Source organism: Chelonoidis abingdonii, chromosome 9 (genome assembly GCF_003597395.2).
Source record: "Chelonoidis abingdonii isolate Lonesome George chromosome 9, CheloAbing_2.0, whole genome shotgun sequence".
Taxonomy (NCBI): Eukaryota; Metazoa; Chordata; order Testudines; family Testudinidae; genus Chelonoidis; species Chelonoidis abingdonii.
Genome location: NC_133777.1, coordinates 67995779 through 68011742, shown reverse-complemented (window position 1 = coordinate 68011742; position 15964 = coordinate 67995779). Strand labels below are relative to the sequence as shown.

Below are 15964 nucleotides of genomic sequence, written 5' to 3'. Positions count from 1 at the left end.
AGAAATTGGTGGTGGTGAAGGGAAGCTGGATGGTTGGCAGCTGTGTAATGGGCATTTCAGGCATTGGCAGGTGAGTTGGGACCGAGGCAGCTGGGTTTGTGGGACAAGCACATTTAAATAAGGTAAATATAAATAAGGATAAAGATGAGGGAAACATTTTAACAAGATCAACATTTGAATTGTCATCTTCAGTTTTCAGAACTAGCTCTGCACTGGGATGAATGAGGCAGTTCACCCCTTTCTGAGCTCTTATTTTAAGCTGTCTGCAAACTCTTCTTTGATTTACACTCAGTTCACATTTCAAAGTTATTTTCACAACCATAAGAACTAGAAACATAGGGCCATATCATGCCACCAGTTTTTAGCAGAGCTCCCAGGGAGTTAAAAATCAGTAGCACAATATGGCCCATATTTTTCTTTTAATGAAATCTTGGGTTCTGTAGTATGACTCTGCAACAAGGGTGGATTCCACAACAAAAATCTATGACTGTAGAATTGTGGAATACATGGGCACTGATTATAATCGTGTGTATGATGAAACTGCCAGAACAGACATGTTTTGATTAATGTGCTCTCAAGAACAGCTCAAGATGGCTTTTCTTTTCTTTTTTTTTTTAAATCTGGTTTAATCATGAGCCTGATCTGAAGCCCACTGAAATCGAGGGAAAGAATCCCCTATAAGAATTAGTGCTTGATTTATTTTGTCTTATTAATCTGGCCTCTTACAATGTCACTGAAAAATATTCCATTAATTATTTGGGGGCTAGTTTCAGATTTGCTGAGCATTGCATTAGAGATGGGCTGGGACCTGAACAAAAACCTTAGATTTTAGCACTCAGGGACTTGTAGGTTTAAAAAAAAAAATCCATAATAATATCCCCCCCTCACCTCCCTCCCTCAAGGTGTGTGTTTCACTTTAGAAATTCAGGTCTTGTCTACCCCTTTTTTTTCTGGAAGACTCTAGATGAATGGAGATTTAGTGGGATAGTGGCTTAAAGCGACGATCTATACCTTTGTGCTGGAGAATTGCATAACATAAAGGGAAGAGGAAAGATGTATTGGTTCCATATGGCTTTTATGTTAATATATTAAAACTGGCAGCACTAAGAAAGTATGGAAAGCAGCTCTGTCAATTCTGCTCTCGTTTTTCACCTCTGTGTTTAATCAAAACTTTTGTCAATCTGGCACCATCATTTCATTAAGTAACCAAACCTACAGATGACCCTTCTCCTGTTACCGTCTCTACCTCTGATTAGCAGTGCTACCCACCTATGTCAGCTGTTAATTTCTCCTCTTGTTTCATCGGTTGCCGTAACTGTGAACACTGAAACCAACCTATGCTTTCCACCCCCATTGACTGTATCTAGGAGGAGCTTCAAACAGGGGCCTATGAGCTAGGACAAGAAGAATGGACTCGCACACGCATTGAAAAACACGAGCTGCATCTTTCTTGCTCTGAAGTTTGGTTTTTGTTTGTTAACTGTGTTGTTGATCTGTTTAGAAATCCTCCAAGCAGTCACGGAAATCTCCAGGAGATGAAGATGATAAGGACTGCAAAGAGGAAGAAAATAAGAGCAGCTCTGATGCGGGAGACGCAGGCAATGACACAAGAAACACTTCTTCAGATTTGCAGAAAACCAGTGAAGGGGTAATCTTCCATTCCCATTTCCTTTGTGTGCAGTTTGTTACCACAGATCTCAGACTCAGTGGTGAAGTACACCCTGTGCAGAGGCCTATACAGACTGCATAAGTCCTGCTCAACTCCTGCTTTGAGGGTGTAAGTGGCGTTGGCCCTGCACAGGGATGGATTTCAACTTATATGAGTGAGTGAGCCTTAGCAAACACTGTGGGCATGATTTTGCCTCTCACTGACCCCAGCATAAATCAGAAGTAGCTCCAGAGAAGTCGCACTGATACAAAACTGAGGTGAGAGCAGAGTCAGGGCCTGTGTAAATGCAGTGGGCTTGCTTGTTCTCTCATGTGATTTACACCTACATAATTCTGCCAGTTTCATTGGAGCTGCTTCTGATCCATGCAGGCATAAGTCAGAGGAGAATCAGGCCGTGTGCATGCAGGCTCCTGGGCTGGTCTTGCTCTGGGTTTCATTATACTGAAGGGAGCATATAATGGCATTGTGCATTGGAGCAGCAGGGCAGCTGACACAAAAAAGTAACCTGCACATCCCTCACAAGACGTAATAAAACTTAAACTGGAAGGGACCTTGAAAGGTCATTGAGTCTAGCCCCCTGCCTTCACTAGCAGGACCAAGTACTGATTTTGCCCCAGATCCCTAAGTGGCCCCCTCAAGGATTGAACTCACAACTCTGGGTTTAGCAGGCCAATGCTCAAACCACTGAGCTATCCTTCTCCCCATATACACATGCTTTATCCACATACACTTGTGCCCACTGCATTACCTGGCATTGTTACTACAAGCCCAGCAACAGACAGGGAGAGTGTTGGTCAGAAGAACAGATGTGTCTCGATGTGTTTATATCGTATCCTGGCCTGTCCAAATGGGCGAACAGCAGCCACCTTTAACAAAAATCACTCCTGCTCTGTATTGTCCTACGCCATTCACAGTGCACAGGTAACAGGCCTGGTTGTGGGGAATGATGCAGTGGGACACTACACACTCAAATGTATCTTCCGACCTCCCCCTTCAGAGTTCTTTACTGTGTGGAGTTTGTCATGATTATACGCCTTTAACTGCTGGGCATGCTCTGTCGCTTGCATATGGAACCCTAAGTCAGCACTGACCCTAGGGGTGGTGATTGGTGCAAAGTGTATGCCAAATGCTTGGGTCAGACTCCCAGACACATACTTGTGGGAGGAACATGGCGGTAGGCTATATCCCATGTTCAGAGTATGGTCAGAAGGTGCTACCATGCATGGAGTCTTGCCTGCTCGTAGTAATAAGACCAGATGAATTTTCAGATTTCAGCATTGGGTACCTAGTCCTTCTTGGTCAGGGTTGAAATACTTAATGACCAGTTTCAGTGAGTAACTATGGTATAAAATGTGTGAGAGAGTTATAACTACATGGAGGGAGGAGTGGGATGGAATCCACCACCCTAACCTACACACAGGGAGAGGCGCAGATTGCAGCACTTCCAAGCCCTGTGCTGGAATAGAGTCCACAATCTCAGCACACCTCCTCCATGAGGATTTAGAAGCACTGTAATCACTCACAGCTCTGTCCCCAGGCCACTAAAGACACTGCCACTCCACAGTTTCTGAGGGACTGATAAAGAGCACTGGGGGCATGGCGTCCCCAGTCATGCTTACTTAGTGGCAGGCCCACCTCATATGTAGTGGAACCACTGTGGTTCTGCTGTGCTAAGGGACTTCTGTGCCCCTGTACACTGAGTAAATTTCACCCTCAGTTCTCCTCAGGATTTCTCTTTGGAGCTTTCCAGTAGCTCTTAAAGTTCTGTTTCAAGGAAGTGATGGAGTCTTCGTCTCTTGATGTCTTCAGATCAAGACTGGATGCCTTTCTAGAAGATGTACTTTAGTCAAACACAAGTTACGGAGCTCAAGGCAAGGGAACTGATATATCACAGACCAAAGAATTTCACCCAGAGGTGACACTAGCTGATCTAATGGTCTGGCCTTAAAATCTGTGAAAAAACATCTGAATAGTAATGCGCAACTTGAACAGAGTGGGCCTGCTCCTCTTCTCACTTACCCCAATGCAGCTCTCTTTACCTCAGTGAACTTAAACCTCGTTTATGTGGGGAGGAAAATCAAGCTTAGTGGGTTTATCTGGTCATAAGAAGGTGCCAGGAACATAATACAGTAATATACCTTAAGCTGCTCTTCCCATCTCAGGGAAGCTCAGGGTCCTGTGCAAGACTGGAATTAAAAAATTAGTTGTTTTGTTACAGTTTTCAGTGTGGATAAGATGCTGACTTCAGCACCTCTGTACATAACAAACGGCCTCTTCAATGCTTCTCTCTGGAATGTGGTTAGTCAGCTCCACCATTTTGGATCCAGGATCCCTGCCTCGCCTCAACGCTTCCCAAGCCTTGGAAGGCCATGGAAATCTGCTAGAATGGTGGGAGGCCTAAAAACATTCATCTCAATTTAACTGCAGCACTGCCTGGGGAGGAGAGCTCTTGCAGATGAGACCCCATGTCTCTGGTGCTCCCAGCATGCATCCTCCTGTGGCCAGGCATGAGTAACCCAGAGGACACAGACTGCTTTTCGTCTTAATAATTGCATAGTAGTCACTCCATTTATATAGTGCCCGGATGCTTTTCCAGTGTGCTGAAAGGCACCTCTCCCATCTTCAAAGGGGACAGGGTTTATCTTTTAATCATCATTGCTTTGACTGAGAGGTAGGAGATCAACATGTGCCTTTGGATCATAGTGCCCTTTAAAAACCTTCGCCATCTGACTGATCCTTGTTTAGCCAGAGAAACACCACCCTGATATTAGAACATAAGCCAGACTTGCTGGCTATCACACAAGCCCAGAGGTTCAACTCCTCTTGTAGGCTTGCTGCTAAATTCATACTAGCTTCCTAGCTATTCCCAGCGTCCTCTGGCTCCCCTCCCTGGCTGCTGATGTTAGCATGGCTGTCTCTCCAAAACGGTACCCCAGAATTACTGCATCTTGTACCTGAACCTCAAACGTCTATTGGCTAATATGGATCTTAACAGAGCTTCTATAAGCTAACAACCACTGAGACTGCTTGCCCATTGGATAGAGAGTCCTTTGCTTTTAAATACTCAACTGCGTACCTATGCCTAGGCTTCCTCAAAATACCTTCTACCCACCACTGCCCCTTCAGTTCAACCCCATGGGCACGTTATCCTTGGCAAGAGCAAAGCCTTCACACTACGGTGGGATAGCGTTGTATATTTAACGTAACGTTTTTATTGTCGGGACTGACTAGTGCAGCCCCCGCCTCCCTTGTTAATGTGGGAGAACGACATGTCAGTAGGGATTTGTAGTAAAAGGCAACCGGGATTTGGTTGACTAATCGGTCTGTAATTGTTTTAATGGGTGTCTGCACCTCCCTGCAGAAGGAAGCACAATAGCGGTGAGAGCATCTCCAGGCAAAGGCTCCGAAGCACCTGTAAGTATAACCTTAGCGAGCGGCGCATAAGGAGGAGAGAGAAGACAGTTAGTGTGGGAGCTTTGCAAAGCATCATTGCCCTGGGAACTGGATGGGGAAGGCCATGAAGAACATTGTGCATGCGGTCTCGGATGTATTTTGTAACACCCCCTACCATGGATAGGGGACAGAAGCCAGGAACAAAAGCACAGACCTCTACTAATTAGATTGATATTTCAGAGTGCCAAGGAGCTGTGGTCACAGACTTGGCCCTCACCGCGCTAGCTGTTGTATAAATCCAGAACGAAAAGACGGTCCCTGTCCCAGAGAGCCATAAGCAGCTACAGGCCACAACCGGACTGGGGGCCGATTGTGCTAGTGAGCTCCCTTAGCTGGCAGCAGTAGTCAGCTGAACCGCTTGGGTCAGAGCGACATGCTCACCCACAGCCATGGTGTGATTGATGAATAACACTGCCGCAGGGGGTTGTACAGGGCGAGAGCTCAGGAAGGGAGCTGCTAGTGCTACAGTGTTAAAATGTTTTCTTTCTCCTGTTCTCTTCCAGATCCTGTGTAAAATGAAAACCGCACTATTCCCTGTGGATTCACCCTCTGTCCCCCTTATGCCTGATGATGTTTTTTTTCAGAAGGAACAAAAACAAATATATTGTTGATTGCTTCAGGTTGACTGTGTGTGGTGTGGTTCTTTCTGTCAGTAATTTGTGGGTGGGTGGATAGGCTAGGTAATGCTCCAAATCCTGTCTTGACAAGTGATTTCTAGAACAGTCCCCAAAGGGAAACCCCAGCTGAGCATCTTCCGTGAGAGAGACAAAAATTAATGGATCCCTGTGAGGTAGGTAGGTATCACTAACTGCATTTTACATGGAGAAACTGAGACATGAAGACAAGAGACTTGCCATTACTACACAGAAAGGGACAGCTTATGCTCCTATTAATGTTAATGGGTGCAAGAGCTGGCCTTGACTCAATAGTAACATGGGATTTTCTTCTTCCTATGTTTTTCATCCCACAGAGAGCTCCAAGCCAGGCTATATCTTCAGCAATAACATACACATCCTCAGTTTTTGTATTTCTTTCATTGTGGGCAAGTGTTCATTTGCTTGAGCAGAACACACAGCCATTTCTAGTGACTTCTTGCAAGGCCCAGGAGCTCCTGTGGACAGAGCAGTGATCTAACCTTTGCGTGATGCATACCAAGGGTTTGATGAAACAGAAAACTACAGAACTTGGTTGTGTTTGGTGTATCCTGCACCTTTCATAATGAAATTATGGGGTGGGATGACAAAATCTACCAACATGAATGGAACAAAGCATTTTATTTAAATAAAGCCCTAAATGCTCAAGGCAGGTTCTTTAATATTTTGTGATAGTGTGTGTTTATGATGCAACACAAACTGTTTCCTTAAAAAAAAAACAAAAAAACCATCCATTGCAATGTACCATGAAGTTAGTGTAGCTGTAGCTCTGAAATGTAAAGATAAGGCATTCATTTGAATCTTGTTCTCTACAGCTTGATGCGTTAAATCTTACATTAAATACAATTTTTTTCTCTCTTTCAGACTTAACCAACATAATGACTGCTGCACATGAAGGGAAAACACAAGAAGGTTACGTGTTTGGTTGTCTAATATTCTTGGATTTGATATGAGTCAGCACATCTATTCATTGGTATCATCAACAGCATCCCAGTTTGTATGCACATTATTCACATTCCTATCTGTTGTGTTTGCAGAAATGACATTTTACCTTTTTTCTAAGGATATCTTTTGATTTTCATATTATTTGGTTGCATGGAGTTGCCCTTTTCCAGTGACTGAGGTTTATGGAGACGTTGCAGAGTTGTACATGTGGTAGAAGCCTTTTCTAAAGAGAAAAGGCAGAAACTCCAAATTAAATAGTTCAAAAATCTGCATTTTTGTAAAACAAGCAAACTTTAGAAATTAGTCCCCTACATACAAGACCACAAGAATCTATTCCACCTACAAACATAATTTTAAATTACACTGTATCCACCTTTTCTTGTTTTTTTGATCCATTTACAAAATGAAAGAAAAATTCTTCTTCAGCTGAGATCATTGCAAAGGTCAATACTGTAATAAAATATCTTTCCTTATTAGAAGTACCTAGCTAGTTATACTCATTAATATTTCTCAAAATCACGATGTAATGTACACTATCTGGCTTAGTACCTATATGTGGAGTTAGTGAAAGTCTTTTTGTGTTTCTTTAGATTAATACAAGGATTTTTTCCAATGCCAACACAATTTGAGCTCATTGATTTGGATGCTTTCCATTTCTAACTTTATTGTGATACAGAAACCGTATGAAACCAAACCAAAACATCGAATTTTCAGTATTGAAAGGCTTAAAAAAAGGATCCTGTCATTCTTCTGTTTTTGTTTTTTGTTTTTATGTTTTTAATTTTGGAAATAGACCTAGACTAGGAAGTAAGCATTCCAAAACCATTATTCTGTGTACATTATTGTTGCTATTGTGATAATAGAGAATTTTATTTATTTTTATGCCAGCTTTTATTGTGAAAACATATTTAGTCTGGTTTTATCAATCCTTGTTATGCTTGTCCTTGGAACATCTTTTGCGTATTCAAGGTTTGTAGTTGACAAGTTTACTGTAAAAAACAAAACAAAAAACAAAAAAAGAAAAACAAAAAATGTATTGTTTTTACAGAATAAATTTATTGGAATGTGTATTGGGAGTAAGGTTTGAGGTTGTAACCAACTAAGTTAGCGTCATATTTGGCTTCATACGTGTAATAATGTGAGGTATTAATGTAACTCAAGTATTAAAGCAAAACATTCTGTTAACACTGAGTTGACAATAATAGATACAAGTCCAGGTGAGAATTTTTTTTTCTGTACATTGCTTTTTTTTTCTGGATAACAGGAGGTTATTAAATTCACCTTGACCATATTCAAAGTTTCTTTGAAAGCACTAGAGGAAACATTGGGGGCGTGATACCTGTTTGTGAGATGGTATATCCTACGATGGCTGAACAGCTCTTTTTTTGTTTTCTTGGGGGGAATATGCTGGGATGGAGTGGACCTGAATTCAGATTTATAAGGAAGGACTCCACACCCTGGAAGGTTTGGGTTTTGGAGGAAATAAATGTTATGAGCTCCTTTCTGCCAGTCAAACATTGACTGAACATAGGCGCCGACTTCCCCACTTTCCTGTGGGTGCTTGACTCCCCCTTCCCATGGCCCTACCTCCACTCCATCTCTTCCATGAGACCCTGCCCCCATTCCAACCCCTTCCCCAAAGTCTCTGCCCCAACTCCACCCCCTCCCTGCCCCTATTTCAACTCCTTCCCCAAATCCCCACCCTGGCCCCACCTCTTCTCCGCCTCCTCCCCTGAGCGCACCACATTCCCACCCATCCCCCTTCCTCCTGGAGCGTGCTAACACCGCCAAACAGCTGTTTGGCGGTGACCAGGCGGGACACACTGGGAGGTAGGCAGAGGAGCGGGGATGCGGCACGCTCAGGGGCAGAGGGGGAGGTGGGGCGGGAGGTATGGGGAGCTTGGCTGCCGGTAGGTGCAGAGCACCCACTAATTTTTCACTGTGGGTGATCTAGCCCCGGAGCACCCACGGACTCGGTGCCTATGTGACTGACCTGCTACGGTAGAGGCAAAGTGCCTGGGGTAATATCTTTCATTGGACCAACTTCTGTTGGTGAAAGAGGCAAGCTTTGAAGCTCCACAGAGCTTCTCCCCCATCTTGTCTCTCTCATACCTTGGAACCAACACAGCTACAACAACACTGCAACCAACACATACTCTGAGAGTCTTGAATCCTGCCCTTTTGGCTAGAGTTGTAAAACATAGATGCCCTCTTCTGAGCATGGCTGTGAACTTACCCTCAGGGTTTGACATTCTCCTGTTAAAGTACGAATCTCTTCCTGTTTTCGAGGTCCCCCCGTATAGGTTGAAACATGTACATGGATGACCCCACACTGTGTTTAGACTATAAAAAAAAAAAAGAACCCTCCAAATTGAGAACTTCTAAAATACTCAAGCATGAAATGTTTCCAATGAAGTTTATCCTCTTTCATCCATAAATGAGACAGAATTGTACTATTTTTAGTATAAAGATATTCAGATGTAATATAAATACTTCTGACTGCAAATAGAAACACAAGCCCCACCTGCCAAGGCCTTACTAAATTCTATAGTAGCTGTTGCTTGTTTATGGCAAAATATCAGTAGCAGAAGCAGCTGTGTAGAAAAGAATCAGGAGGTAGCCGGGTTAGTCTGTATCCACAAAAACAACAAGGAGTCCGGTGGCACCTTAAAGACTAACAGATGTATTTGAGCATAAGCTTTTGTGGGTAAAAATCCTCACTTATGCATCTGAAGAAGTGAGGGGTTTTTACCCAGGAAAGCTTATGCCCAAATACATCTGTTAGTCTTTAAGGTGCCACCGGACTCTTTGTTGTTTTTGTGTAGAGAAGTTTTTCCGTTCTGAAAACACCTGGAAATGGTTATGGCCTGGATTCTCCAAAGAGCTGAGCCCTCTGACCCTCCCCCCCAACCAATGCAGTTAAGCATGTGCTTAACGTTAAGCATGTGAACAGTCCTGTCAATTTCAATGATTAAGCATGTGCATACATGCTTTGCTGGATGAGACCTGGAGGACACTGAGCAGGACTGAATGTTTAAACAGCATTTCCACAACCACATGATTTGCCTTTCACATGTAGGGAGTCTTCTTCAAAAGATTTCTCAGGGTTTTTAACAGGGCTGACTTGCAAGAAATACTTTTTGATCAATAAAATGTATGTAACCATATTATGTATGTTAATGGTTCATACTTCCAAATATTAACCAGAACAATCCATCCTAGATTTATGAGAGTTGGTTATGCTGAAACAATCCAGTCTGTTACTCCTGAGGGAATTCTTCGCCCACACACAAAAAATTCTGTAAATTTTATTTGTCAAAATAATACTATATAATCATGCCAGTTTCAATTATTTTGGTAATTTATTTCAAAATACTGGTCAGCAAGTATGTCTGTAACAGGAGTAAAGAATTAAAGAAACCCTTATGACAACCTGGTTCCTGTTACTCTGCCCCCTTCCCCAAGAGCCCAACTGAGGGGGGCCAAATACTCACACCCCCTGCTCCCTCTCCAAAGCCCAGCCATGCCTCCCCAGCCCAGACACTCACACCCCCTCTCCCTCCCAAAGGCTAGCCATGGGGCCCCCCCAGCCCAGACACTCACACTCTCTACCCCCCCAGAGCCCAGGGATCCAGAAGGAGAAACAGTCTGATGCTGGGTCCTGGTCTTGCATGGAGTTTCTTGTGTGCAGCCACTTCTTTTTTTCAGGGCATGCTGGGAATTGCAGCTGCTGGGAACCCTCCCGTTCCCTCCCTCTCCCCCAGCCTTGTCTTCTATTTGCAAGCTGGGCTCTGTCCGGTCCAGTGGACCCTAGTGACGGCCAACAGCTCTGCAGCCCATTTCTGTGGGGAAGAAAGGAAATTCTGCACGCACAACATTAATTTCTGCAAAATTCTGCATTGCGCAGAATTCCCCCAGGAGTAGTCTGTGCAGGCAGAGCATTGAAATAATTATTACTTAACTCCATGTGGTATTAATAAAAAAAACTCAAACCGCTTACTTACTCAAGAATAGCTTTAGAAATTATCTCCATGACAGAGTAAAAGCAAAATGTTGAGAAGTGTTAACTGAAGGCAGTTGCCTTTATTTTCTGTCTTTACAGTAATGACACACAAAGTGGACTGGGCAATCTTACACATTTTTGATAAACCACATATCATTTGGAGTCTATAAGAGAGTCCAGTTACCTCAAAAATCAATTATATACATAGCAAAAAAGAAGAGGTGAAAGCAATTTTTCTACTGGGCTTTTTCTTCTTCTTCTGCTTTCATAAAAAACTCTGGTTTGTTGACACACCTATAAGCCAGCAGTTGGGGAAGGATTCCATACACTATGTTCAGTACTAGAAAATAGAATTTTGCCTCATCAGGGACTCTGTAGATGTAAGGTGTTCGAGCATGAAGAGACGCACCAATATGGGAAAACTGAGCCTGTGGCAGATATATATATATAAAAGAATGGGTAAGCATGATGTACATTTTGGAATGACAGCATAATCTGCATTACTATATTCACATGCACACATTACCAATAACATTTTTTGAGCAACCCACTTTATGCCTGAATCCCAATTCTCCATCATTTTTTAGGACTGCAGTATAAAATACTCTCTGATCTGACATCATTCTTGCCTTGATATAATACAAATAAATGGTACCTCCCATGTGATAGTAGCAGCTGTATTTTGTGAAAAAAGTCAGTATTCTGTACCGGTCTCTCATATGTCTTAGGTCCTATTCATATAGCAGGGGCTGCTGACGTGAACCCATCCAAAGTGCCAGTGAAGTCCTCATGGACACAGGTCTGCACTAATAGAGCCCAATGCTGTATCAAGCCTATAGATTTTGCCTCACACCCATAGGAATCAATGGTAATATTGCTGTTGACACCAATGTGTGCAGGATCTGACCCTTAGTGTATATAGAAAATAGGAAAACTAAAGAGCTAATTAAGTCTCACTAAAATATGTTTTGGCCCAATCCTGCACATCTGACTTTGGTAAAACTCCTGTTGATTTTTGTAGGAGTTCTGCAAAATCGGGCCCGAAAGGGCAACTGAGCTGGGAGTTGTTGGAGTAAAGCTTAAATATAAGCTATGCTTCTATCCAGAGGAGAGCTCACTGCACTGAAACATATTTTTAGCATAAACAAACATTTATAGAGAGAAGCAATAGAGAAGCACTCAGGATAGCTGGTGTCTTTTGTCTCCATCTGTTATCAGCTATATCAAGCAACATCTCATTTAGATTAACTATAGTCTGCCCAAATTGATGGTTTGGCAGCAGGAGGAACTGGGGAAGATAAACATCAGCTTGATTTTGAGGGGACAGTGGGGAAAAGGCACACCAGAACTTCACATACTGTTAGACTATGGGCCAAACCCTGCTCTCTGCTGGTGTCAGTAGGAGTTATCCAGGAGTCCCAAAGCAGAGCAGTTTGCCTTTGGCTAACAAAGTAGAAGGGCGCAAGATGCATACAGTCTATGTGCTTGTTCTAATATACCATCTTCTGCAAGGAGGTTACCTAGAGAGTGTGCATTAAAACAGAAAAGGAACTAGTGGTTTCAGTATGTTTAACCACCCCAGCTGAACGCAGAGAGCTGCTCTAGAAATCCCTACTCAGAAAGCAGAGTAATCAAAGAAATCACATGCAAACCCACATTAACAGAGTGGCTCCTGGTATTTCCCTCGTTAGCTGTTAACCAGCAAGCCACGCTCAGGGGCACTCCATATATCGCATTTTTTTTAAACAGCCTAGCAACTCTGTCTGTCTCCACACTCCTAGCTCCCACCCATGGCAGCTCACCGCTGCTGGGAACATGGCTCAACTTCCCATTATTCCTGGGACCACCACGCCCACTCCCTACTTCACACTGGGAACTGCACTGGGCCAGGCAGCTCAGAGAGCCAGCAAAGGCCAGGTGCTGAAAACACCAGCAGCAGAGGTAATGAGCAGAAGGCTCTTTGCTGTCTAATGTGGGCCTGTCTGTGTATGTGTCCGAAGTATCTAGGGGTCCAGAGAAGAACATTGGAGGTGGAAAGGGCATCCTACAAATTGCCATGCTAGGTTGGCCCAATGAGCCCACTAATCCAATATCCTGTCTCTGACAGTGCTAGTACCCAGTGCTTCACAGTGTATGGCCTCTGTACTGAACAGCTGTGCACTCACATCTATGGGAGAATATTCCTCTTCATCTCAGGCAGTGAGTGCTTGACACATAAGGGTTTATAACCCTTCTACATTTTTATCTGCACTTAATGAAACTTTGGCTATTTTTATTATTTGCAAAAATAGAATTTGGATCCTATCTTTGGCCTCATTTCTATCTCCATGGACTGAGTTTCACTGACTAATTATGCATCATGTAAAACGAATTATTTCTGTCAGTCTTAGGTTTGTGGTCTTTCAATGACATTGTGGCTCCTCTGTTTCTTGTATGAGCAGAGAGGATCAACAGGCGCACCCGACAGATCTGCTCTCCTTATTACTCTATGTGCCTCCACTGTGTCACTTACTCATCTTCTTCCCAGCCTTTATACGCTCTCCTTGTCTGGAAGATGTCTCATGCCTCTAATCATTTGCATTGCTCTGCTCTGGGCCTTTTCTATTTCTGCTACCAATTCAGATAATGGAATTCTCCTTAAAAAAAAAAATCACATTGCGCCATCTGCCTGTCAGGCACTAAGAGCCCGAGCTACCTGTCATTATAGGCAATGGGCAGAATCCCACTGATTTCAATTGGGAGCCAGATTAGTGCTCAAATGGCAAGGAATGTGTCAGTCCAGATTACTGTATCTGTTTTGCAGAAGCCCAGTTTGCAGGAAGGGAAATTTCACTCCACTGGGGTCCAGAGTTCGCCCATGCTCTCTAACTAGAAACAGGGGCGGGAGTGAGGCATTAAATACTGCATTGACAACCACATTAGCACCAAGCTGGCAAGAAAATCTAGGGCTGCTTGGGCCAGATTTCCACTTATGGCTAAGGGTTTTCATATAATGCTGGCAAATGCAAGGTGAAGGTTCTGCAGAGGGGTGGGTGACAAAGGAATTGTGAGTGACTGGATGGGGAAAAATCCTTTAGATGGGGAAGGGATTTGGACAAGTGAGGAGGAGCAGAGAGGAGGGGCGACTGTGTAAATTTAAGAGTGACACTGTGCCATGTCCCATTTTTATGGGGTATACTCATGTGCACAAAGGATTTCCCCTCATGAACATGTAATGTCCCCGTATAGGGTAATAACATGTTCTTTTTGTGTGTAGGATGTATTTCCAATAGATATGATGAAAATTTAGCTCTCCCCTTGTATGCAGTGCATTAGCAGGGACATCCAGCAGATGTGCACGTCTTGCTCATGGGCTGGCACTACTATAACTGAGAGCAAGATCTGCCTTGCTATGTAGGATTTCTATAATCATATGCCATGAAGAAATAAGCCATTCCTAGGAACCCTCTTATATCGAATATTTAGAATTAGGAATGTAGGGGTTTAACCTGGAGACCCTTTTAGAGCTGAAGCCCATGCTGGACCATTAAGGTGCCCAGATAGGAAGTGTGAAAAATCGGGACAGGGTGGGGGTAATAGGCACGTATAGAAGAAAAAGCCCCAAATGTCGGGACTATCCCTATAAAATTGGGACATCTGGTCACCCTATTACCAAGAGGGCCATATCAGGAAGGGAGATTTAGGCTGGACATTAGGAAAAAGTTGCTAACTGTCAGGGTAGTTAAACACTGGAATAAATTGCCTAGGGAGGCTGTGGAATCTCCATCTCTGGAGATATTTAAGAGTAGGTTAGATAAATGTCTATCAGGGATGGCCTAGATAGTATTTGGTCCTGCCATGAGGGCAGGGGACTGGACTCGATCACCTCTCGAGGTCCCTTCCAGTCCTAAAGTCTATGAATCTACGAATCTATGAATCTCAGCCTTCACTAATCTGCAGGTCATTGAAGCTCACAGCAAGCTTCTAAGCTGCTAAATGCCAGGAATGCAGGTGTCAGTGACAAATGAAGCATCTCACCTACAGAAAATGTTTTTTCACCCACATTTTGACTGCAGCCCTATTACGAATGCTGCTTGGAGGGTGTATCAGTGTTTGTATTGTTCTGCAACCAACAAAGCAGTCTTGAGACAGGAAAAGAGGGCTGGTCTGGACAAGAGGAAGGGGCAGGTCTCCCACCATCCTGGGCCTGATCTAAAGCAAACTGAAATCAGTGAAACACTGACACTGATTTCCAAGGGGGTTGCATCAGGCTCTTTGAGCTCTGTGAGGCCAAGGAAAGTCAGCAGGGAAAGACTGGAGATATATGGCAACCAAGCGAACCCTTCTGAGCACCCTGTGTTCTCATTCAGGTAAGAGCCTAGAGACTAGCCACTGAAGCAATGGGGGTTGAGTGGGCCAGGTTTTTCTATGTCTCAGTTAGCTAGACAGGCTGAGGGAGGAAGGAGGCCTCTAGACTCCTCAGCTGGGCTTGGTTAGCAACCTGTAGAGAAACTTCCTGCAGCTTAGATCTAGGGAGGGAGAATTACTTGGGCTATGTCTGTATGGGGTGGGGAGGGGAATGGTTTTGATGCAGCAGAAGAAGCTGAACCTTTCATCACTTGACATGTAAGTCCTGTCTTCAGTTTCTCATATAGATAACTGTTGGTTTTAGTAAGGTCTTAGAGGATAACTACAATCTTTGTAAAATCAAGGCCCCTAAAGTGCTATTCCTGTGAATGTTAAGTAGCATCACAGGATAAGTGACCCCAGAAGGTGATAACCCATATTTTGGAGTCTCAGTGAACTGAAGCTGCAGTGTAATTCAAACTGAGGGCCATTACATAACTTTTAAAATGACAGGGTTTTGAGAAAGATGTCTCTTCTCCCATGCTAATGGCTAGGCCCTTTCAGGTGTTTTCCCCCTTTTGCAGGAGACACTGTTCGGAGATTTACATTTGCAAAAACATAAATTGCAAAAGGACAGAAATAAAAAAGTCTCCTACTTAGTAGCTGTATGTGAGCTCTCACCAGGGAGATTCCCACGAGATAAAATGCTTTGGCTTGCCATCTTTAGTTTTCTACTTTGGAGGGCTCCTTGTCCATAACAGAACACAAACCATAAGTTTTAATTAGTAATTACAGTGTTTTAAATTTAGCAAATACAATTGTTGAAATAATGTCACTTGTATTAAAAAGACCAAAAAAGATGGAAGATGACACCCCTTTCTGCTCCCTCCCTACAACTTCCTTTAAAAGACAACC

General features: G+C 43.4%; 2 protein-coding genes across 6 annotated transcripts in view; one reads left to right on the top strand and one right to left on the bottom strand.

Annotated features, from left to right (window-relative positions):
• HDGFL3 (HDGF like 3) overlaps nt 1-8011 on the top strand; it is a 46770-nt gene extending 38759 nt beyond the window's left edge. For 2 of the 4 annotated variants that reach the window (XM_032790638.2, XM_075069654.1), the window contains exons 5-7: nt 1502-1648; nt 5031-5083; nt 5626-5741. In XM_032790638.2, the coding sequence (XP_032646529.1) occupies nt 1502-1648; nt 5031-5045 (162 nt within the window). In that variant the 3' untranslated portion in view covers nt 5046-5083; nt 5626-5741. Of the gene's footprint in view, nt 1-1501; nt 1649-5030; nt 5084-5625; nt 5742-6639 lie in introns of those variants that run through there. The other 2 variants (XM_032790639.2, XM_075069655.1) reach the window with 1 other exon arrangement.
• A 2767-nt stretch (nt 8012-10778) lies between these two features.
• The window catches only part of TM6SF1 (transmembrane 6 superfamily member 1), a 35079-nt gene continuing 29893 nt past the window's right edge, over nt 10779-15964 (bottom strand). For both annotated transcript variants that reach the window (XM_075069669.1, XM_032790636.2), the window contains one exon: nt 10779-11151. In XM_075069669.1, coding sequence (XP_074925770.1) covers nt 10960-11151 — 192 coding nt within the window. In that variant the 3' untranslated portion in view covers nt 10779-10959. The remainder of the gene's footprint in view (nt 11152-15964) is intronic.